The 24,294-nt window shown below is 36.1% G+C and overlaps 1 protein-coding gene across 1 annotated transcript; it reads right to left on the minus strand.

Moving 5' to 3' along the window:
* Positions 1-1,328: 1,328 nt before the first annotated feature.
* Positions 1,329-24,294, minus strand: LOC134844555 (store-operated calcium entry regulator STIMATE-like). The gene is made up of 8 exons (XM_063861282.1): positions 24,141-24,294; positions 8,280-8,328; positions 7,865-7,960; positions 7,229-7,350; positions 3,641-3,759; positions 3,316-3,402; positions 2,607-2,741; positions 1,329-2,492 (listed from the first exon to the last, which is right to left on the minus strand). Exons 1-8 carry the CDS (start codon positions 24,142-24,144, stop codon positions 2,370-2,372), a joined length of 735 nt encoding a protein of 244 aa, XP_063717352.1. The 5' UTR covers positions 24,145-24,294; the 3' UTR covers positions 1,329-2,369.

Raw genomic sequence — 24,294 nt, forward strand, 5'->3', positions numbered from 1 at the left:
ATCAATGTTGGGTCTTTACAATAAAAAACAAAGATGTCAAACTGGAAAATCGAAAAAACTTCTTCGGCCTTGCATTATACGGTATAGCTCAAAGGCGAAAAATTCTTTTGTTAAACATGCTAAATAATACCTTGAAAAAGCTTAAAACTAGCCAAGAGACAGTTGGAAAAAAGTCATGAACGCGAGAAAACAAAAAAAACATTGACTTGTTTCTGAAAAAACTTCCAATTTTTGGATTTCAAAGAAAAATTGTGTCCTTAATGCTCTTTAAATTTCAAAAACAATTTATGATTGACACTGGTTTGATAAAATTAACCCAATTTGAGAAAACTGGATCAATGATTAAAAGTTTCATTTTGATGGGAAAACTTAAAATTCAATTCTTCTTTTAAAAAAAGAAGTCCACCACATTTTTAATGACCTTTACATTATTGTTGCTCGATAGTGGAGTTTGCATTCCTTTCAAGAAAAAAAATAACTGAACTTGAAAAGAAATGAAACGTCCAACAGCGAAAAAGTAAGTTTTAGCCTGAACAAATCTTAAAAATTTTCCTGAAAAGAAAAATTGGGACCTATATAAGATCTGAGCTACGTTCATCAACTCTTAAACATGGCGAGATAGTAAAGCCCGAAATAAAATATATACACAGAGGTTAAGTTGCACTTCGCATACACAAACAAAATTATGACCGATAGCGGTACTGGGAAAAACTGAAGGAGCAAAACTTTGAGTCTACAAAATTTCTTAATTGACGCACGCCACTTATGAGTGTACATAATTGCTAAGTGACGCAAGCCAATTATGACGCATTAGCAGTACCCGTCAATTAAAAAATTTTTTACCAACTAGTGTGCCTCAATTTATAAAGCGGACGCATTTTAGCTAGTATACGAAAAATTTCATTAAAAACATCCGAACCTACCCAGGTTCGAACCCTCTTATTTTGTTGCTGTTCTCATTCGCTACCTCTACGCTAACAGCTCCATGATACCTTGAAGCTAAAGTGCTATTTGTAATATAATAGTCTGTGTTAATATCCTTAGCACTGGCTGTAGTTAAAAGCTGGTAGTTGATCAAAATGAACAAAATTTTGGTCGGGAAAAAAGAAAGTTCATAACATAACACAAGCTTTGCTTGTGTAAATAGATTTTCCGATATGTATATTCTTTACTGCGTGCTATGCAGAGGGGAAAAAAGAGGTGCAACCTTTGTTCTAGGTACACATCAATTGCCTTTTCTTTTGGTGTGACAATAAAAGATTGACCTATTGGCCTTAAAACCATCCACTTAATTCCGTTGTACGGAAAAAAAAAACAAAATTCCCGTACTCTTCTATTCTAAATTGCGTGGAAAATAAATTATTGGAATGTTAATCGCATATATAGCACAATCAGAATACATCAAAATAAAATATTGGGGATATATAAATCGAATAATATTGGGAATCGAAATAGCATGATTGCAAGATTATGGAACAATGCATTAAACAAAAAAATTAAATAGCACAATCATTTTACAGTTTAAGTCGTTTTGATGATAGCGAATATATACATTTTAACCTGATTAGTCAGAATAGAATACATACAGTTAGAGTACACAACAAAACTTCGTACCTTACCAGGAGACGAACACAGGAGTTATGTTCAATTTACCCTAAGCCTTTCTAGTCCATCTTTGCTCAGAAAATATTTTTCTTTGTATTTTTCTCTCTACCATAATTAGACTAAATTTTAAATTATGATGTTTTACTTAGAAATAGGACGCTAATTTTAAGGACGCTAATTTTACGCGGAGGCAAAGCAGCGCTTTGCAAACACTAGCGAGAAAACGACAAAAAAGCAGCTCTATTAAAGTGAAGTAGAGAAAAGGATAAAACAAACATTTGAAATATTCTGATGTGACGGATTCGATCCTACCACTAGGAGATTTAGAGTCCCCTGTTCTCGCATCTGCGCCACGGCTCGCTAGTGAAAATACCGGGAAGTATAACGGATTCGAATAGCGCCAATATTCTCATTCATTATCGAAGATATAAATAGAGAAAGCTGAACTATTAGTATCAGCGATCGGTTTCAATAGCTGGCTCAATGGTCGACAGTCTAACATAAGACATATCCAATTACACAAATTGAGAATTTCGCATTCAGGTTGCAACAGTTAGATCCAGGACGGCCACAAATTGAAATCAAGCGCCATTAAATTAATCTACATTGGCAATAAATAGAGGGTTTGCCTGTTGGAATGTTGTGATCTTGATGTGACCACGATCATCTCGAAGAACATGCACAACAGGCGAGGCAAGCGCAGAAAGACATTCATATATGATCTACATTGTCTTCGTACCATGTGATCATGTTCACGTGTGGTGTCAAGGTGGACATGCAGCTATCTTCAGGTTCGCTTCAGATAGAGCAGTGGCAGTGGCGTCTACAAGGAAGGGGTTGATGTCAGCCTCTAGTCGTTGCTCCTCCACTGAATTGAAGATCAACACCTAAATAACACTGCACTGCATCACATGACTTCAATCGATGGCAATTACAAATTCACAGCAATCAAGTTAATGATTATTTGAGACAACTGTAATTATATGTAGAGCAATTCTGACCTGTGCATCTCCGAACTGATCCTTGTTGGGTCCGTAGACGATCCTCGAGTTGTGCAGTGTCGTCATAATCTTGGTGTACCTCTCCTGCTGTCCATGTTGCATTAGGAAATTATCCACCAACCAGAACATCAAAGCCTGCATTAATAAACAAATATGATATTATAGCCATCGTTTTCCCCCATTGGAGCAGAGTTCTAGGTCTGATTGTCTGTAAACGAACGGAGACGAACTGTCTATTTACAAGCAAAAGCAAAGAAAAAATGCGTATAACACCAGTATATTACTGTAGTTCTTATAAAAATGTAGATGCGGACCATGTTGAACCATCCACTCTAAATACCTAAACCATCACCCCAAAAAATGAAAACGACACATTTAAGCAGTCAGTCAACACTCAAAGCGCTGAATTGACATTGGCTGAAAAAAAATCTTTTAATAAAGTTAACGATATCCTCCCTAAATTGACAAGAGTGGCATGGTGGCGCTCCGGTAGTGATGGTACCCAGCAGTCATATGATTGATAGTTCAAATCACACGTGCGCTGCAATTTACAAGGTGAGCTTTTGTAAGTAATTCATAGCTTACTATGAGCGCTCGTTATATGCGCTCTTTGTCAACTTAAATAATTTACCTTCGCTCCGGGCTGGTTGGCCAAAAAAAGAATTTACTGAAATTTGACCTTTGAGAAAAACAAACAAATAAAGCTAACGTTTACTGTAAAGGGTATGATGAGCATGGTGACAATGAGCTCTAAGTCCGGCGAGTCAGAGAACGGCAGTAGCAGCAGATCACGTATCTAAACGGAAAAAAAATTATATATATATGCAGCCGCTCATTATTAAGTTAATTAGACGGAGGATACGGACTCAAATTTAATTGCAACATGAGAAGATTAAAAAAATGAGAAGCTTGTTTCTTCAAATACGTTTTGTGTTCACTTGGCAGTGGCTAGGTATGATCGTTTGGCAGCATATAAACCAACCGAAATAACAACCGGCTACCATAAATGCAACCGAAAATACTGACTTGATTACCTTGTGCCAGAAGTGAGGTATCATGAAGAGGGCTATTGATAATTTCTCCACGCACAGCACAACAAGATAGACAGCGAACTGCGACAACCACGCCCTCACTTGCTCCGAAGTGGTGTGGCCTACAATACAGTACTGCTACACTAGGAGGATCGAATCAAGATCAAGGTTCAAATCATTCACAAAAGTTAGAACTCACACAGTGACTAAGCACCAATTGCGATACAACACAAAACATAGCCCAGTAAAATAGTCAAAAAAGTTGACACGGAGCATTTGAGAAAAAATTGTAACAGCGGCGAAGCTGCGCTTCGCAAAGACCAGCAAGAAAACGACAAAAAGTAGTTCTATAAAGTGAATTACTAAAAAACTAAAAATAAACCTTGAAAAAAAACTTGTTGTGGCAAAATTAATCATATGACCATAAAAATTAGGAGTCCCCTATCCTCATATCTGCGCCACAAGAACTTGACAATTTGCTAACACTAGTCACAAATAAAGCAGCTATATATGCTAATAAAATGCAAATGCGATACAGCAAAAAAGGCACCAAATATATATAAACTATTTTGCACGTAATAATTTGGAACAGAACAAACGGCATCTACACTAATTTTGCATGTGTATATTACTTACCACTTATCTTAATATTAACTTATCAACTTATTACTTATCGGATGTCAAAGCACATGTATCAAAAGGGTGCCCCAAAAGAAAGCACCGATATTTGCGACTTAGGTTGGATAAAAAGAACAGTCGTATTATTACACTACACTCGCTAAAGCTAGCAGCTGCAATTAACAAGGATGCAGCTGAAAGTTTTGCAACCCTAGCCTCAAAAAATTTAATTTGAGACAAGGTCAAAAATGACAATTGGTAGCGTTAAAGTAACATTGAAACAAAACTTATTAAGCATCAAATAAGCCGACAGAAACAGGGCAGATCCAATATACTCAAGAATTTATTATACTTAAGCTAAGTTGCTCTTCGCAAGCATTAGCGAGAAAACGATAAAAAAATAGCACTGTAAAGAAATAAGAAAAAGTAAAAGAAAGCCTCAAAAAAACATTTAATTTCTTGAAATTCTGCTGTGGCCGAATCGATCCTACGACCAAGAGAATTAGAGTACACTGTCCTCGCATCTGAACTACAAGCCCTTGAAAATTTGCTAACACTAGCCAAAAATAAAAAAAAAGCTATATATTCTAACAGAGGCGAAGCTGCGCTTCGAAAACACTTGCGAAAACAGGACCAAAAAGCAGCACTATGAAGTGAAAGAAGAAGTGGAAATAAGCCTCGAATTAGCAACAGCTCGGATATTGGTAGGATTCGAATCTGCTACCTACTACAATCAAGAGATTTTGATTCTCACACACTATCTATTCAGCCACGCAAGCTTAACATCCGACAAACACTAGTCACGAATAAAGCAACTACATATGCTAATAAATTGCCAATGCGATTCAAAAAAGTTGCACCAAATACAAATAGATTCAATTTTGCAAGTAATAATTTGGAATAGAACAAACTGAAGGCATCCACGCTAACTTTGCAAGTAACAAAGAATAAAGCCATATTTTATATAAATTATGCATTTCAAAAAATTGCAAGATATATTGAGTGAGAAAATTTCTGAAATCCAGCTTTCATTTTTGTAATTTTATTTGAAACAAATCACTTTTTTCGGTTCATTTGATGAATTACAATGCATCAACTTTGTTAACTTTTTACTAATCGAAGGTAAAAGCACATGCTATGAAAAAGCTGGAAAGGTGCCCTAAAAGTGGCACTTATATTTGCAACTTCGGTTGGAAAAAAAAGAAGGTTTGTACTAATACACTCGCTTCACATTAATAAATTGTCAATGCCATGGAGCAAAAGTGCCAAAAAACAAATAGACACAATTTTGCATGAAATAATTTGGAATACAATAAACTGCGCATCCGCACTAACTTTGAATATAATAAATTGAAATGCACAAAGCCAAATTATGTATAAATTATGCTCATGTCAACAAAACTGCGAGATGAATTGAGCCCAAAAACTTATTAAATCGAGTTTAAATTATTGTACCGCTTTTTTAAACAAATGGTTAAAATTCGGTTCATTTGATGAGTTAAAAATGCATCAACTGTGTTACTATTGGAACGTCAAAGCACATGCTGTCAAAAAGTTGCGAAGGTGCCCCAAAAGTGGCACCAATATTTGCTACTTAAGTTAGAAAAAAAGATAGGCGTACTATCACACTACGCTCGCTAAGGCACGCAGTGTAAACCTCATAGAAAATCGAGCTGAAACACACAAATAAAAATCCGTTTTTATTTACAAACTCTTAATTTTATGATTTATTTTTCCATAAAACTTCAGCCCAACTTCAACCCTTCCATTTTCGGATCTAGAAGACATTCACATTTTTCTAACGCCATTTGCACTATTTTTGACGAAGAGTGTAAATTACTTTCTAGTTAGCAATGAATTAGAATTGAACTTGTGTGGTTATTGGTCGTAGGCGAAGACAGCATCTGAACAAAAGCCTGGAACCTAGGCTCCAAAAAACTAAGAAAACAAAAAAAAAATTGGCAACAAGTTAAATTTTTTGAAAATTTTTCATTCCCAAGAAGGCACTAAAAAAAGTTCGAAAACTGATGTGAAAATAAGTTTTCATCGTTTAAGTTGAAGCTCAAAGCCTTAGTATAAGCCTGCTCGCTCGGTTTACTCTCAAGACTAAACACTTCCAACCCGCTTTTCTCGAAAGAGGAAACTTTTTGTAAAATTTCTAATATCGTTCGAATCACGACTAAAGGGCTTGCGATTAACTTTGATGATTATAAGGGTGATTATTTTTGGTACCTGAACTTTTGCGTGAAAAAAAACAAACCCATTCGAAGACAAACTTACTCCACACTTTCAGTCGTCGGAATAATAAATCACTTCGTTCATACTTAGTTAGCTCCGAAATGTCTCAAAACACTATTTGAAGCAAATAATTTATCCGCGATGAAAAGAACACTTAAGCGATTCAACTGTGATAGCCCATTCATAAATTCCCGGGCTCTTTTTTTTACAAGAAAAATGATATTTTTTCTTTGCAATAAATTTATGAAGAAAACACACAAGAAGAACTTTCAGGTTAGTTATAGCTTTCAATTGCGACATACCACCCTTATTATCAACATAAATCAAGACCCCGCCCTTTTATTCAACCCAAAACATTGATGTGGCGCAGGATCGGACACCCAGAAGGTAGGTTGTAAAAACATTATTGATAGGTTCTCCTCTCCTCAATGACATGTATTCGCTATATTCGATCGCAGTCGCTGTTGTCTCTAAGAATATCAGATTTTGATGGAGACGGAAGCTTGAAAAGAATCATACCTCGCCTACACTGTCGTCTTCCTACACTGTCTCAAACGCTCCGCCAGCAAAGAGTTCAAAAATATCATTGATGTTGTAGGAATATAATCAATACTGATTTGATTTTTATCTTTTCTTCAAATACCACTAGAATGCGACTAATATACTTGAAGCGAAGCCTCTGAGCAACGGAAATGCGGCATCTCGATAAATTTCATGTACTTTAATAACACATACCATATTGACCGAGGAGCAGTTGGTCCAAATGAGACCTGCGAGCTATGACCTGAGAAATGAACAGTCCCACGTAGATGACGAGGAGTCCCAGAGTCGAGTCAAGAAGGAAACTGATGATGTACCTACAAACATAAACATTTCGTGTCAGACTAGCTAACCGCTGCAAAATGTCATGAGTAAGGCTGAAGTGATCATTCGAGTTGATACGATTTTATTCAATTATTCAAGAGTTTCTTTGCAAACTATAAGACATTAGTTCGAAGATAATCATATACGGTATTATCACTCGTCGCAGTTTATTTACAGAAATGTTCATCTAATTCATTTTGGCATTCACATATTTTGCCCCTTCTGAAACTATTGGTACATTTCGCCCCACACACAATTCGCCCTCAAGTATATAAAGCGGCGATTGATTAACTAATAAATCAGGGGCAAATTGTGTGAGGACGAAATGTGTCAAATTATGAGGGATAAAAGTGTGAGGGGCGAAATGTGCCACAAAATTTCAGAGGGGCGAAATAAATGTGGTACCTAACGCCCACATTCGTTCAATTTATAGTCTTCTAAGGTTTTGAGTATATATAGATAAACAGATATCACTTTGATATCAGAAATAATACATAGCGCACAAACCATGTGCAGGGATCCCCGCTGTAATAACTAGAGGTGAAGATGTTGATAAAGTGGATCAGAGCGGCTCCTACTGCCTGCTTTGAAGTGTCGTAGAACCTAAAAGCCTTCAATTCAACAGCCCTGGTTACAAATTTGATAATTGGTTCCCAAATTTGATAATTGGTTCCCAAACGCCTTCAATTCAACAGCCCTGGTTACAAATTTGATAATTGGTTCCCTAGAACAGGCAAGAATGAAAGATTTGTTGCGCCATTTGCAAAATTAATTCAAAAACAAACCAGTGAAAAAATGCGCATGCTGTTTTCGAACATCATAAGTTCGTGTTCTATCTAATTTACGGGACCCAACTATCAGGCTTTAGTTCAATATTGACAAAATTGATTGCAAAATGAAACAGCATTCCAAATTTACTCACCAAATTTTCAAGTTTCTCCGAACATCAGGTGGTTCTCTAATTCTCTTTACTAAAACGAATAACAGCTGAAGATGGCGTCAGAGCAAGGAATGGAGAACGCTGTCAAATTTTCGCTTGAGTGAAATTTTATTAAAAGCAAATCAATACCGACGCTTTTGGTTTATTATAGGGGCGGGAAGGATCACTGGCGCAAGGTCTGTATTTTTTTCCTGCCAATTTTAATTATAAAATGAAGCTGGTACGGAGGCCAAGTTTTTCTTTTATTTTTTAAAATTTTCGTTTCAAATAATTGCAGTCGGTACTTTTTGTGCTATTTGCACATGAACCGATTACCTTTGTTTTGTACGCAACTCTGAGACAAACAAAACTAATTGAATAAACATCTTTTTTTTCAAATTTCAAGTTTCCTGAAAACATCAACGTATAACGTCCATGATTGCCAATTTTTTTCCATTCCCAATTTGAGAAACTGGATTACCAGGTTTGTTTTAAAATTATGCTGCGAAATCTTCAAACTCAAATCTCATTCTAAAACTATAACCTAACTCCATTGTTTTGCCCTATTTTGTATCGATCACTCACTCTCTAATTAAGATGCAGGGTCCGTTTTTGAATTTTCCCCAGCCAATTTCGACAACCTGAAGAAAAACTCATGTGGACGTCAAGCCTTATTGGCCGGGATTTGGATTCTTAGAAAATCAAAAAAAAAAATAGTTGCGAAAAAGCTGGTCTCACCATTTTTCATTTTTTGACTAAATTAGACGAAATTTAGTGAGAAGCTGACCTCCCTAATTTACTTCGCTGACATTACCGCTCATTCTTGTACTTTTCACCTAATTCAAACGCTCTTTCCAGAGAAAAAAAATTAAAGGAAATTTAGACACAGAGGCGAAGCTGAGCGTCTCACCTTTTACGATACAAAAATGAATGACTGTGGCAAAGATTAATTGAAAGCAAAAATCAAAAATTGAAGAAAAAAAAACCTTCAAAAACTGTTTTGTCAAGACATAAAAATTGCAAGAAAAAAGCAAAAAAGATCCCGAACAAAATAACCTGCATCATCAGAAATTTTACATGGAGCTTTCGGAAAGCTAGAAAGAAGTCGAACTTTCAAAAAAGTCGTTCTGCAGGGACAAACCGGCAAAAATAAGCAGACAGGCAAAAATCTAAAAAGCCAATATTTCAGTTTAAAAAAACAGATTCAGACTAGAATCGAACTCCAGGTCCTCGTTGGCAAGCATGGGCGTTGAAGCAACTGAGAAAAAAGCTGAATCGTCAGTAAAAAATTGCGCTACGGGAATTAGGTCGACAAAATGTATATGGTTTTCAATGCGTCTTCGGCGTTTTGAAGACCACACTTAGGCTTGTTGGCTGGTTACTGCCACATGGGCTCAGTTGGATGTCTACTGACCGTTTAGCCCTCAATGAGCTCTGCTGATGTTAGAGAGGTTTCAAGGGATGGGACACAGTTAGTAGAAGCAGTAACCGTAAAGGGAACAAGTTCAAGTTTTGTTTATGAAACCGAATAGGGGTACCTACGACTAGCGAGTTTCAGAAATTATAGGTGATGAATTTGAACTAACTTCTTCTTTAATTTGGTTTTATACCGACTACGATTGAACAATCACTTTAAATACTGATACAGAGCTTGGACTTTATGTCAATAACCTGTCTAGACAATGCCTTAAATCTGCTGCTTTGTTTATTCAAACTTGAGTATTTTTTTTCCAATATTTTCTTTTATGTTTTCAGATTTATACATTTTTCCTTGTCTTTGAAGATCACAAATTTGTCTTTCGTTTGATAAAACGGGCAGTGCTGTGTAACCAAATTGGGTTCGTTAACTGTCCCCTCACTGTTTCTGGTGCTTCATATTTAAATTCTCGTTGTATGCAAATTTACCATTAACAATGAAAATAAATTCTTTCTTTCTTTAAAAATAAGCAGACGGATGATAGTCCGAGCAAGCACTAAACTGCAAAAAAAACAGTTCCTCGCCAGAGTCGAACCACAAGCCTTTGTCTTCTAAATCTCTGTGTGCGTTATCTCTGCGCCACATGCGCCAGGTAGTTAACTGAATTTAAAATAAAGGAATTATATGAGTGAGTTCAGGAACCAGGAGGTGAGTCCTGTAAAGAAAGATATTTACGGGGAAAAAGTCTAGTACCCGATTGCAATACCCTTGCTTATCGCGAGGGTAATAACCAAAAATCACAAAAAAAAACAGACTCCGACGAAATGTTGTGGCACTTCCACAGCAAGCGGCTTTCTTTGTCTACTTTTCAATAAAAGCACTAATTTTCGAAAATGAACAGCTATCATTAGAACAGAAATCCAAATCTGTATTTACACACAAGACACCATTTCTTACACATGTGGAAAAAACAGGATCTGTAAATCAATGCCATATATGTAAATCAACAGGATAAGTCGAAAAACCATGAGAAAAAGATAATGATACGACCTGACTGCCGTGGCAACTATTGAAGAATTATAATGAAAATCAAACAAAACAACCGAAAAATCCAAAAAATAGTCGGTTGCAAAAGCAAAATTCCCAATTATAGCAGCAAAAATGATGAGAAACTAACATCTTCTGTGAGCAGCGCTGGCTGGTATCGGCAACGAAAAACCCGGTTACGGTACCCTACATGTCCATACATTCAGCAGTACATACCTGTGAAAAAAGAATCCTCAAAAACAAAAGTTTCATTAACTTCAGTTATGCAAGTAAATCAATCACAACTTTATCAAAAAGAGCACCAGTAATATTTATAAACAATGATAGTCGGTTGCTGTGCAAGTAGCACCGAATGTTCCGAACATATTTTAGAAAAAAAAACTAAAACAAATTTTCTTTATTAATTTAGTGATGTTTTTTTTGTGCGAGGTTTAATATGAAAAGATTGAAAAAAAGACTAAAACTTAGGCAAACATATTCGACACTCTGAGGGAAAATGGCAAGATAGACAAAAGCTTTAGTCGGAAAATGACAAGAAAAACAAAAAAACTTACAAAAATGTTGTTGCTGATTTTTTTTCTAATGTTTGATTCCCAAAATGGCGCTTAAGACTTCACAAACCTGATTTATTAGTGTTGCTTTGAAGTTTCAGTGCTTGAATTGATTTTTACGGCTTATCCTTCTATAAAAGCCTTTTTACGAGTGCTCGCTCGCGTTATTCGCTCGAAACAAGACTAGAAACAAAAAACTTCAAATCGGTTTTTCTCGACATTGAGGAAAATTTTTGAAAATTTCTAATGTCGTTCGAATTGCCACTGATGGGGCTTTCATATAATATATCACTCAACCCAGTCCGATGATTATTTATGGTACTTGATTTTCCGTGGAAAACAAAAAGAAAAAAGAACTAAAACACAGCCGAATACAAAGTTCCACCCCATTTTCAATGGTCGGAGCGGAGCTAAACACAACTTGCGATAGCACATAAAATATAATTTCAAGCTAGCAGATAGGAAAGAAAAGGAAAGGCACTGAATCCGAAAAAAAACAATTGCGAACTTCGAAAAGTAGAACAAATTCAAAATGTTGACTGGAATGAGTTTATATTTAAAGAAAACACGTCAAGAAATAAAATCAACGGCGCTTAGCAAAAATTCAAAAACAATTATCATGCGGCAACTGAGCCGAAAAAAAACTTGAGTGTATTCCCATAGCACCAAAATTCAAAATTTTTAGCATTTTATGAGCTTCAGAAGGGAGTATAGAATTATGCTCTCCTTGAAACTACACAAAAAACTACACAAAATTAGACCACTACGCCGATAAAATAGATGCCGTTATCATGACGTTAAGAGATGAACAAAGATACCAAGTGATTCAGCTAAACAAGTTGCTAGCCCGAAAAAACCAGCGTAAAAAAAACTTATATTTCGAAAAAGTTATTATTTTGGCTCACATTTCTTGCTGTTCGTATTTAATTTAAATTCTGCTTTGACACACCAAAAACATAAAAAACTAAAATTTCAATTATTTTTATCAATTTCTATTGAAAGACTCTTCTAAGTTATTCAAAGAAACTTAGTTAATGTTGAATCTAAATAGTTCTATACTCACTTTTACTGATTAGTTCGGTCAATTTTCGATACAGTTCGAAAATAATACAGCAGCAGACGAAAAAAAAAACAAAGCCATTGAAAAATTTTCGAAATTCGGAGGAAAAAAAAACATTACTGTTCTTTGAATATTAACAATTTAGGGAAAACTCAAACAATTGGTACTTTTTTATTCTGCTGGAAAATCAGAAAACTAAAGTGCTTTGTAAAACTAAAAGTCATTCAAAATCTTCGTAGCCTTTGCACTTTTGCTGTTTGATAGTGGATTTTGCCTTAAGAAAGAAAATGAACTGAACTCGAAAAGAAAGCAAAAAAAACCGCCAAAACTCAAATTTGAGCTCGAACAAATTTCAAGACTTTTCCTGAAAAATCTCAGCACGACCTGTATAAGTGAAAACTACTTCGTAAGTGAAAACTACCTGAAAAAAAGAACAGTCAAACCTTTAATACACCAAAACTTGAGGTATTCAGACACCGAAACTTGGGTAAACTTCCATTGAGCGGCAAACGAAACTATTGTCATGCATTAAAAAATTCCGAAATTCCAAGATGTTTATTCTACTCTTTTTGCTACGGTGCGTAAAATTTCTGTTTGATTCAATGAAAAACAACATCAAATTTAGTCACATAGCCGACAAAACATGAGCCGAAACTATTGAAGCTTTTAAGTGAAAAAAAAAGATAAACGGCAAGTATAATAAACTAGGGCTAGTAAATTTACAAACAACACGATAGAACCAAAACAATTGCACAACAAAAAAAATTGCTTACGACAACACATCAAACAATAAGCCGACAACTTTTACACAGAGGCGGAGCTGGGCTTCACAAGCACTGGCGAGAACGCCCAAAAAGCAGCTCTAGAAAAAAAAAGAAATAAGCCTCAAATTAGCAAAAACTCGGCTAGGTCTAGGATTCGATCTGCGACATACTGCAGTCAAGATATTTTGAGTCTCACGCATTATCCACTCAGCCATACAAGCTTAACGACTGACAAACACTAGTCACGAATAAAGCGGCTACATATGCTAATAAATTTGCCAATGGGATTCAGCAAAAGTGGCACCAAATATTAAAGGACTCAATTTTGCAAGTAATAATTTGGATTAAAACAAACAGAAGGCATCCACGCCAACTTTGCATGTAACAAATCGCGAAGCATAAAGCTACATTATGTAAAAATTATGCATTTCAAAAAATTGCGAGATATATTGAGTTAGAAGTTTTCTGAAATCGAGTTTTCATTGTTGTATTGTTTGAAAAAAATCACTTCTTTCGGCTCATTTGATAAATTAAGATGCATCAACTGTGTTAACTTATTACTATTCGAATGTCAACGCCCATGCTTTGAAAACGCTATAAAAAACCCCAAAAGTGGCGCCAATATTTGCGGTTAGATTTAAAAAAATAAGGGTAATCATTGGAAATTGGAAACGAAAATTGGAAACAAGGTGACCGTAGTTTTGTATTTGCCCCCGAACTTACTTCCTCATACTCCCTGTCAAAGTGATTTGTTTAAACGTAGCCAAAGAACGTTGAAAAAGTATAACGAACAAAGAAACCGAAAAAAAATGACTGGAAATATTTGAACATCTTTTAACCTACGAATTAAAAATCGAATGAACAAAGAAAATCCTAAAAATAAGAGATAAGTACATGAGTGTAAATTTCGACTACTATGAACTGCCAACGCCGATTAATCAAAGATACGAATTTCAAAGAAAAAAAAGGCGTTAAAGCGTTTAGCATTTCTTGAAATAAGCATAAGTTGAGAAAACTGCGAACTTTCGAAAAGTAGTTTTCGACAACACTTTTGTTTTACCAATGACAAAAAGTCTTCAACGATACCTGTACGCCATCTGTGCAATATATTAAAAAAAACGAATATATATGTTCAAACATTAATTAAATTGAAGGCACATATTTCTTATAAACAGAGGCGAAGCTGAGTATCTACCACTTTCGATTCCACACAACTCTAGCACTGCACAACAGACAAAAAACAAAGGAAAACTAATGTGTTGAAAAATCCACAATTACGAAAATTTGATAACTTCGTCAAAAACTAAAGGAAAGCTACCATGTTGAAAAAACTACAATTTCGAAAATTTGATAATTTCGTCAAGTTACCGGTATTCAAAAACAATTACCGAGCGGCAACTTGACAGAAAAAACACACTCGGATAAACTCTCGTTCAGTCGAAAACAAAATTAGGGTTAAGAAAAACGCTAAGCAACAAAATTGTGAAAATCAAAGATTTTTACCAGAGGTATTCAAAAGTACATTGCAATTACAGTAATTGCAACTAAATTAATTGATTGTTGAACGTCTCCAATTACAATTAATTGATTGATGTTACCAATTAATAGGTGCTTTTATATTGGAAAGTAATATGATTGGTTCGTATAAATGCTGCGCACCGGTTGCTTCCTCCTAACACCGCAGATTAAGTTTTCGCATGATTTTGACATCTTTCTTGTTTTTCAGACTAAAAGCATGCCTGTGAAAGATGTGGGATACACCAAAAATGGCCTGTTCAAAGTTTTTCATGCAAATGACGCAGTTCTGTGGAAGCGCAGGTTCGTCAAGATACTGGTACAGAAAAGAACACTGACAGGACGACCTTGTTGAATCACAATAAGAAACAGCACCAAACGGAGCCGCCACAAGCAGGAAAACTGAGCGGACACAATCAACTGCGACCAGAGCAGAAAAAGGAGACTCGATAGACCAGCATGTTTGCGATAGTTGAATGGTACATGAAGCTTCGTAATATTTTGGCACAATCCTAGTTTCCTGCAGATGAAGCAATTAGCAACTATTAGAAATTAGATGGGATTTATAGCAACAGCCTGCAAAAATGTTGAAACCCCCGAATTGGAAAAGGAAATTGCAAATTTCAACTCGTTTCATAAAGTTCTACAACGTGAAGATGTAATAATGGGAGAAACGCGAGCTGTTTTTGATTCATTTCTTGAACATTACGGTTACCCCATGTAAAAGTACTAGGCGACAGGTGCTAGTATTATTCACTCTCCGATGTTTGAAATCCAAGATAGAAAATTTACTGAGATGTCATCATACAAGCGAGCTGTCTCGTCTAACTAGCCTTGGATGTGGTCTCCAATGTCCCCCAACATCGTCTTATGACAATTTTGCACTTGATAATTTTCAAAAAACGAAGAATTAGGTTCATGCAAGGAAGAATTCATCATCACTAACATTTTACATCCAACATCTAACGTCATTGAACGGTTTTTTAGCAGCGCAACATATGCTTTTGATGATAACCGTCAAGCGCTCCAAATTTAAAGCTTCATACTTCCATTCTGCGCTCAAAATTTATCAGAACCTTTGCCAATCAATTGATTCTTTAATATATCAGTTCCCAGTCATTTTTCAATTTACAATCAGTGTATAACAAACGCAAAAATGAGTCATAAGCTAACTTTTGATGAAATCGACAAACTTAACAAAACACCACTTAGAAAATTTTCTTCAGTTCTTTATAATCAAAAAGAAGGTTATCGACAAAATATTGAGATGATCAACAGTCGATCCCATGCAAAGCAAGCGGAAACCAGGCTAGATACTAACATTTGAAAGCTTAATGAAAAAAGCCGTCAGAGATTTTCAGCGTTCCCAAAACCAGATGAGAAAAAAACGTGCTTTTGCGATCGAGCACAACGGCTCGCAAAAGAATTAAAACCCTGCCCAATGATAATATTGTGCAATCGTACAGGGGCAGCACCTAGAAGGAAAAAATAAAGGTACTAAAATATTCTGAGCATCAATTGAAATGTGATCTAATACAAGATGAAACGAACTCCGTCCCCAAGAAAAAATTTTCGAAAACCGATGATTTTAATAAGAGTCAACAGCTAATCGCTCTAATAATAAATAAACTCAAAAACCCGAACTGATTGTAATATGTAAAATTTAACTCGATAATGATAGACATCAAAGACTGGAGCTTTTTATACTGGGATAAAACTCATTTCAATGATGAGCACGGTGTGCCGTTTCGTACTTGACTCCATTCTGTTGTTTGCCAATATTCAAATAACCTTCCTGGAGTTAAATTAACCCCTGATTACACCACTAATGCTTCGTCCAACACCAATTACCACTTGCGGAAACACCCCTACAGGCGATCCAAAACCACAGGCAACAATTATGTGATTTAAAGGGCTATATTCAGGGTCATCGACAAACATTCAACAATACGCAAAAATTTCAGGGTTAAAATTCATGTGTAGATACTTGTTAAGAAAAACTTTTTCATGAAGTCCGGCGTTTTTTCCTATGAATAAAATTCTTATGTTTCTTATCTTGGTTAGTATCTCTCTGTTTAGATTTAGTGATCTTGATCAAACTAATTTATAGCTGTTTGAAAAACAAAGCTATAGAAACAAATTTCCAAGGATTGTCACAGTTTTTTCTAAGTATATTTTACGCAGTACCACTCTTGCGCACTTAAGAATGGAAATCGTCCCCTCTCAAGCGCACGATTGTTCTTATTTAATTTTTATTATAATCAATATTCTTATGACTACTAGTACGATTTTTAAAACAAATTAAAGCAAACAGTGGATATTCATCCAAACCCTTGTTCCTTAACATCATACATAAACATCACACATAAACATCATACACAAATTAGAGAATTATAGGGATAACATCAAAATCCTTTATCTAGACTGTAGAAGTTTAAACAGGAAGCGAACAAAAATCGAAGCTTTCGTGAACAAAATCAGTGATAGAAAAAATCTCATTGAACAAAAATGAAAGATCAATATTGGTGAAAAATCGTCCAGCCCGCAATAAAACATTAAGCTTGCATTTATTGAAGATTTTGTTATATCCATAGACTATGTACAATCCTTCAATTCTAGCCTGATCTTATTGAGAGACTCCAACCTAACTGGAAGCAGATGAGAAAGCTTTCCTTGACACACTTTTCATACCGTATAACCTTGAAGTTGCTAAAAAAAACTATACCTACACATTCAAAAATCCTAATAGACTGTTTAATCACTGATTTCAGCTTAAAAGACCAATCAAACCGGTCATTTATTTTCCCTCCTCCATTTAAAACGAACCACCTAGTCACATTAATCATTACTGGGCTCAGATTGCGTCAGGTCACACCTATCAAACGCACGCTATATGACAAAAAGAACTACTGAGAATTGATCTTGAAAACAAATCTTTCGAGGATGAACTGGGAAAGTTTCTAAAGACAAAACACTCCTGAGATTTGCAAAGTTATTAATTCTAATATTGTGACAGCTATCAAATTTTGTGCCCCACCAAAAACAATATTTATTCAAAATGATAAAACTAGAAAAAATTTATGTCAGTTATTTTCGTCGAAAAAGAACGAGCGCCAAAAATGGATTATCATAAATGCTAGAAGAAACTCAAAAAATGCAAGTAGCGTTTCTGTACTAAAAAGTATTTCGGAGAATCAAAAACAAATCAGAACATAATGAAAACTTCCTAGTTTTCAACGCTAGGTTGTTTGAGAAAAAAAGCAGTTCCACGTCTTTTTTAGAGAATGCCACATCTCATTAAAAACTTCATTCCGGTTCGAGACAACCGTTGAATGCAAAAAAATTACAAAACCTTAATGCAAAAACAAACATCGGGACCGTCTGATATTCCAACTGAAAGATCGATGCAAAGAAAGTTACACACACCTACATTCCTAAATGAATTTCTGATGAAACTTTTTACCAGTTTACATGAAAGACTACCCAGAAAATTACAGTCCAATTTCCATAACCGGCGCATTATCGAAAGTTTTTGACGACAACTTTTATGTAACCAAATAAATGAGTACCTACAGTCCAACCTCCTAGACAACACTCAATGTGGGTTTCGAACGTCTTTTTCAACAATTGACGCTATCTTATACTGTACAGACACCTTAAGAAAAGCAATTGACAACAGCAAATACGATGCTTGCTCATTACTACAACTACCAAACTCAATCGATTCTAATGATCGTAGATTTATACAAAAAAACTGAATACGTCAGGTTTTCAGAAAGCGCGATTACAATGTTAAATTCATTCATAAGCAACCGACAGCAAAAAAAAAACTAAATAAAATCGAATCTAATTGGATCTCACTACATCAGGAGTACCCTAGGTTTCTGTTCTTGGACCTCTAATTTTTAAACTGTATATAAATGATCTTAAAAAAATGTCCAATTCGTGTAAAGTTGTGCAATACGCCGAGGACACGCTTATCTTTTGTAAAAATAACAATGGAAATTTTGCAAGGCAACAACTGGAGGAAAACCAAATAGGAATACTTTAAACCCTAGTTTCTTAAATTCAATGCAAAAAATACAGATTATTGTGTTCAGTCGAAAAACTTATTAAATAGTTATTTTCAGTTAAAAATGAATAACAGGGCAGCCGTGGTGGCCCTCTATTTCTAACTACTGATTATCACTATACCAAATTCAACAAACCTGGTCTCTGGGAAAACAGCTTCTTCCTTCTTTTCTCCATCTCCAGTACCAGCTGAGTTCTTTCCTTATCTATTTCCTTATTTTTATCTCTATGTTAGAAATCATAGCCGCAAGTTCCCTTTCTCACTCAATCGAACAAGGTCTAACCCCTGAACAGAAAAATATAGTAAAGCAAATTGTCTACGCCGAGGGGGGATTTAACCTGAACCCAAGGACGAACTTTAAATTTAAAAACGCTACCGATTATATACGAGCAACGAGCAAATCTAATATACTGTGGCACGATCTTATCAACAATTCGATCACAGAGTTTAAAAAGATCAAACCCCTTACGACTCAGCAACTCCTGGATACTCTCAGAAGTTTTAACAATCTGTTTGCTATTGTCTACTGTCAGCGTACGGGAGCAGAAAATATATTCGACGAGCTACGAACTCTTGACACGATTATCATCGACGTTACAAAACATCTTATCAGTAAATCAGAGAGTCTAGACGAAAACATCACAGGACTTTATCGCGAGCTTCACCAGTCATCTGATCTAGAACTACGATCTCTCTCGGTAGTCTTGCACTACTATCCGAACCTTCACGCGATCTTCAAAACCCGCTCCACGAAAAGCAAACCATCGAAGAATCGACGAAGAGCCAAGAAGAGGCAACGCTCAGCAACTCCACAATAAAACGGTTAGTAAAACTCGTACTGGTTGTACTCTTTGAGTCCTTTGACTCGGAGTCCCTTTCTAGTTTTACTACATTAGTATATAACTGAGTGTACTCTTTGAGTCTTTTGACTCGGAGTCCTCACCAAACAAATATGACACGAAATCGTGAAATGACCACTGATTCCGTATGCGAAACTTGCCAACAAAAAATCAAAAAGAATGAAGATACATTCTGTTGCATCGTGTGTAATTGCAAAATGCACCTGACGAAAAGCTGTACCAGCCTAAGCGATCTAGCAATCAATGGTATTACGACACTGGGAAAAAACATTGCTCTACTCTGCAACAAATGTGTGGATTCCAACGGATATGAGAGAATCCGAAAAGCAGTCAGTGACGCTGAACAAACCTCGCCGAAGCAATTCAAGAAGATTGAAGAGGACATGGACGAACTCAGAAAGAACGTACAGGAGATTAAAACGCTGTTCTCCCAAACCACAATGAAGCCAAATGAGATCAAATCAGAAGCAAAAACCAAGGTACCGATAAACGCAACGCCGAAACAAGAAAATCAAAACGGAATCCGCATCCGCGGCATCCCTGAACTAAACGACAAAGATCAAAGAAAAAGACAAGAAAATGACATCCTACAAGTAAAGGAAATCTTGGAGCACATGCAAATTGTGCCAGAGATAGTTGATCTGTTCCGGATGGGTCAACGACAGGAAGGCAAGGACCGAATCATACTGGTAAAAGTCCCAATTTGGCAGAAACGACTAATACTATCATCCGCTTGCCGCCTAAAAACATATGACAAACCTGTGTTTGTCAGCCCCGAGCTATCAGTGGATGAAGCAAAACTTGAAAATCAAGCACTGCAAAAACGGCGGGAGCTCATAAACGAAAACATCGATAAACAAAACCTGCGCATCCGCGATGGAAAACTCTACCAGAAAATAGAAAACAGATGGACAGCAGTTGCAACCGAAAAAACGGAGAACTCAATCTCCAATTGACTAGAACTCTTTCCTAGCCTACCCCTCTACAACGTCCGAAGCATACTCGACTACAATCGAAGATCAAACTTCGCAAATGCGATAAACACAAGCTGTCAATACCAACTACTTTGCCTAACTCTATATTCTTGCCTCAATTTGAACTCTATCGATCTGAAAGAACTTCAAAAACCGGTCTATCAAAACACGGAGGAGTTCTAATTGGCATCAACGCCAACATACCACATAACCGCATTGATACAGGCATGCAAGACTGTGTAATGGTTCAACTCAAGATATCTGTACCAATACTTGTCTGCTGTATATATTGTGCCCCTGTGTATAGCCCATACCGATGGTCACTAGATCAACTTAACTCATTGCTGAACTTAATAAAAGCAGCACAACGCGAGCAAGGCATACAAAATCTTGTCAATGTTGGAGATATCAACTTCTCGTGTACAAATTGGAAATCACTCTCATCAAAATGCGAGTACGAACAAAGCATCCTAGACAACTTCCAGGAATTAAACCTGGAACAATTCATCATAACCGATACTGGAAAGAGCCTGGATATCCTGCTCTGCAACAATCCTGATATCATACTAGACGTATACATGGACTTGTATATCTGAATTGTCCTTATCGCTCTCAGCTGACCAATGCAATCATGAAACAGAAATTTTCAAGTCTGGAATCTTCTCAAACGTCCAAAAATACCAAAACTATCATGAAAACAAGCTCAATCCCAAATGAAATATTTCTTGACGATAAGTCAGCTAATACCGATATCGAAAAAGCCGAATTATTTAATCAGTACTTCCAATCCGTTTTCAGTAAGAATCACCACGATTATACTCTCACAGAGGGACAGCACAAGCTGTCGATGATTCATTTCTCAGAACTAGAAATACAACTCGTTCTCCAATCGCTGGACGAGAGCAAGGCCAAAGGACTTGACCGTATGGGGAAAAACCTGCTGAAAAAATTATCAGACTCCCTACCAAATTCACTGCATCTCATATTCAACACAATTGCAAACAAATGCTACTTCCCATCATTCTGGAAAACAAGCGAAAAAATCCCCATATTTAAAGAAGGGAACAAACAAATGGTAGATAATTACAGGCCGATCAGCCTCCTCGTAGCAGTATCCAAAGTTCTCGAGAAACTTATTTTCGACAGAATGTACCCAATCTTATCCACCGCATTGTCCCAATCTCAACACGGTTTTCGGCAAAGACGCTCATCTATAACAAACCTAATCGAATACCTGTTTGTGAACTTTGACAATAGCAACTGCCACTTCCTAGCGTCATTTTACCTCGACTTCCAGAAGGCTTTTGACAAAGTCAATCATAATATAACGATCGAAAAACTCAGCAGAGCTGGAATAACAGGCCCAATATTGGATCTAATCAAAAGTTACCTGACCGGTCGAACCCAAACAGTACGCATCGGCAGCTCGGTCTCAAGCCAACTGCCAATTTATAGTGGAGTGCCGCAAGGATCTATTCTAGGGCCACTCCTTTTCTTAGTATACATCAACGACTTGCCAAAATGTGTCATGTCATCGTGCTACGGCTATGCGGATGACTATAAAATTATGGGCACCGACCCGACTACCTTGCACATCGATATTAGAAAAGTCTGGAAGTGGTGTGAAACCAATGAAATGCGCCTCAATATGACCAAGAGCAAAACATTAGTAATTAAGGGCGAGTGCAACCTAAGCATATTCTCGTAAAAATTCGAACAGCCTAACGAACTTAAAGATCTTGGAATGATAATGTCAAAAAATCTTAACTGGACTTCTCATGCAAACAATCGTGCGAGCAAAGCACTGAAGGCCCTATACTGCATCAAAAGAAACTTATCACCTGCCACAACCATGAACAACAGGAAAAATGCATATAAAAGCTATGTAGTACCTATCGTTAGCTATGCATCATCAGTCTGGAAACCCTCAAAGCAAGATCGTGCCACCTTAGAAAAAGTGCAACAGAGAGCAACGAAATGGATACTTGGAAATAAACAAATTCCTTATAAATCGAGGTTAACCACTCTTCAAATTCTTCCCTTGTCTCTTTACCAAGAAATGCATGTACTACTTTTGTTCGCGAACATTCTAAGAGGAAAGACCGACCTGGAATGGTGGCGATTTATAGAACTCACTGAATCAAATCGACCGAAAACAACAAGACGTTTAGACGCGAAGAACTTTCGACTTCATAAATGCGAATCTGATTTCTGGCAACGCGCCTGCAGCCTGACAAACATATTTCACGATCATCTGAAATATGAAGTCCTATTAAGTGACTCGTTTAAACCAAAAATATCAAGAGTGTACTGGCAATTCTACGAGAAAATCTACAATGAAGTCGATACCTGCACCTGGAGAATCAACTGCGGATGCACAAGATGCTTAAACTTCAAAAAACTAAAATCATTAAGCTAAAATATGATTGATCTCATAAACTTGATTCGGGAGCTAACTCCCATGGATGTATCCTAAATTCTGTTTTATTATTATTATTATTATTCAAGAAAAATACTCAAATAGACTAGACAATTTAACAGAGAAAAAACTAATGTTAATTATGTTCTAGTCGTTTTAGACCAATTTTTAACATTTCAAGGGAAAACCAAATTGATTTTGAGAAAAATGGTGCGCGGAATTAAACACTTCAATCAACCAAAACACCATACCCAATTAAAACAAGAAACCTGCTTATAAATGCGCTTGTCATAAGTCATCTACACTATCCAGCCATTCTTTTCAGCGGAAATTCAGCAAATCTAACATCACTAGAAAAGTAAGTAAGCTGGGCTATAAATACTTGTTGCAATCGCCCAAAAAATACTCATCCTCCGACTTGAAATTAAAATATGATATTGTTTCAATGTTTCTTGACTGGAAATTGATCTGCCATTTCTGGAAACCAAAAACAAACGACAACCAGATTATGAAAAAATCAACTACGACAATTGTTAAATCAAAGAAAATGCAAACAAAAAACTTCTTTAGTTGAAAAAAGGGATCAATTAAATTGGGCCCTTCCGTCATGCGACGGTACGTGCACTGGTTGGATAAATAAGATATATAAATGAAAAATTATTATTCAAAATATCAGCAACAATATGGAACAACATTCATCAAAATATATCCTCAGATGACGTACTGACTTATAGAAAAATTAAAGTAAGACTAAAGAATTACTATATATCTCTATTGATGGAAGATAACACGGTGACAACCTATGGTAAACTGTAATGGAAAGACTTCAAACTTATTTGAGTTTTTCCTGATTGCCTTGTTAGTTTTTTTTAGCAGTGCCATGTATAATTATGTGTAAAGTGAAAATATGTAGAAAAAAAAGTTAATGCTGAGTGAATTTGCTTTTTAAAAATTATTTCAACTTTCTAAAAAGTATTTTTGAAAGTGTTCTAAGTCCAGGTTAGTAGTAAATTTACAATTTACAGGAGTTAGTCAAAAACACTTGCAACTACAACGAAAACTGCTTAAAGTACAAGGCAATTAATTGCAGCACGTTTTGCGCCAAGATCATGGAATTTAATAAAAATCTAGCAATCAAGTTGTATTAAAAAAAATGTTAACGCTACAAAATTGTCATCAACTAACCCATTAATAAACTAAAAGCCAAAGCAGCTAAGATCCCTTGTAGCAATAGACCCAAAAAATTGAAGAAATCTCCAGGCTGGCAACCTGATATAGTTCCATCGCTGTCATCATTTGGTTCCGGTGAATCAGTACTATTTATATTATTTATCAACCT

Source organism: Symsagittifera roscoffensis, chromosome 4 (genome assembly GCF_963678635.1).
Source record: "Symsagittifera roscoffensis chromosome 4, txSymRosc1.1, whole genome shotgun sequence".
In the NCBI taxonomy this organism is placed as follows: Eukaryota; Metazoa; Xenacoelomorpha; order Acoela; family Convolutidae; genus Symsagittifera; species Symsagittifera roscoffensis.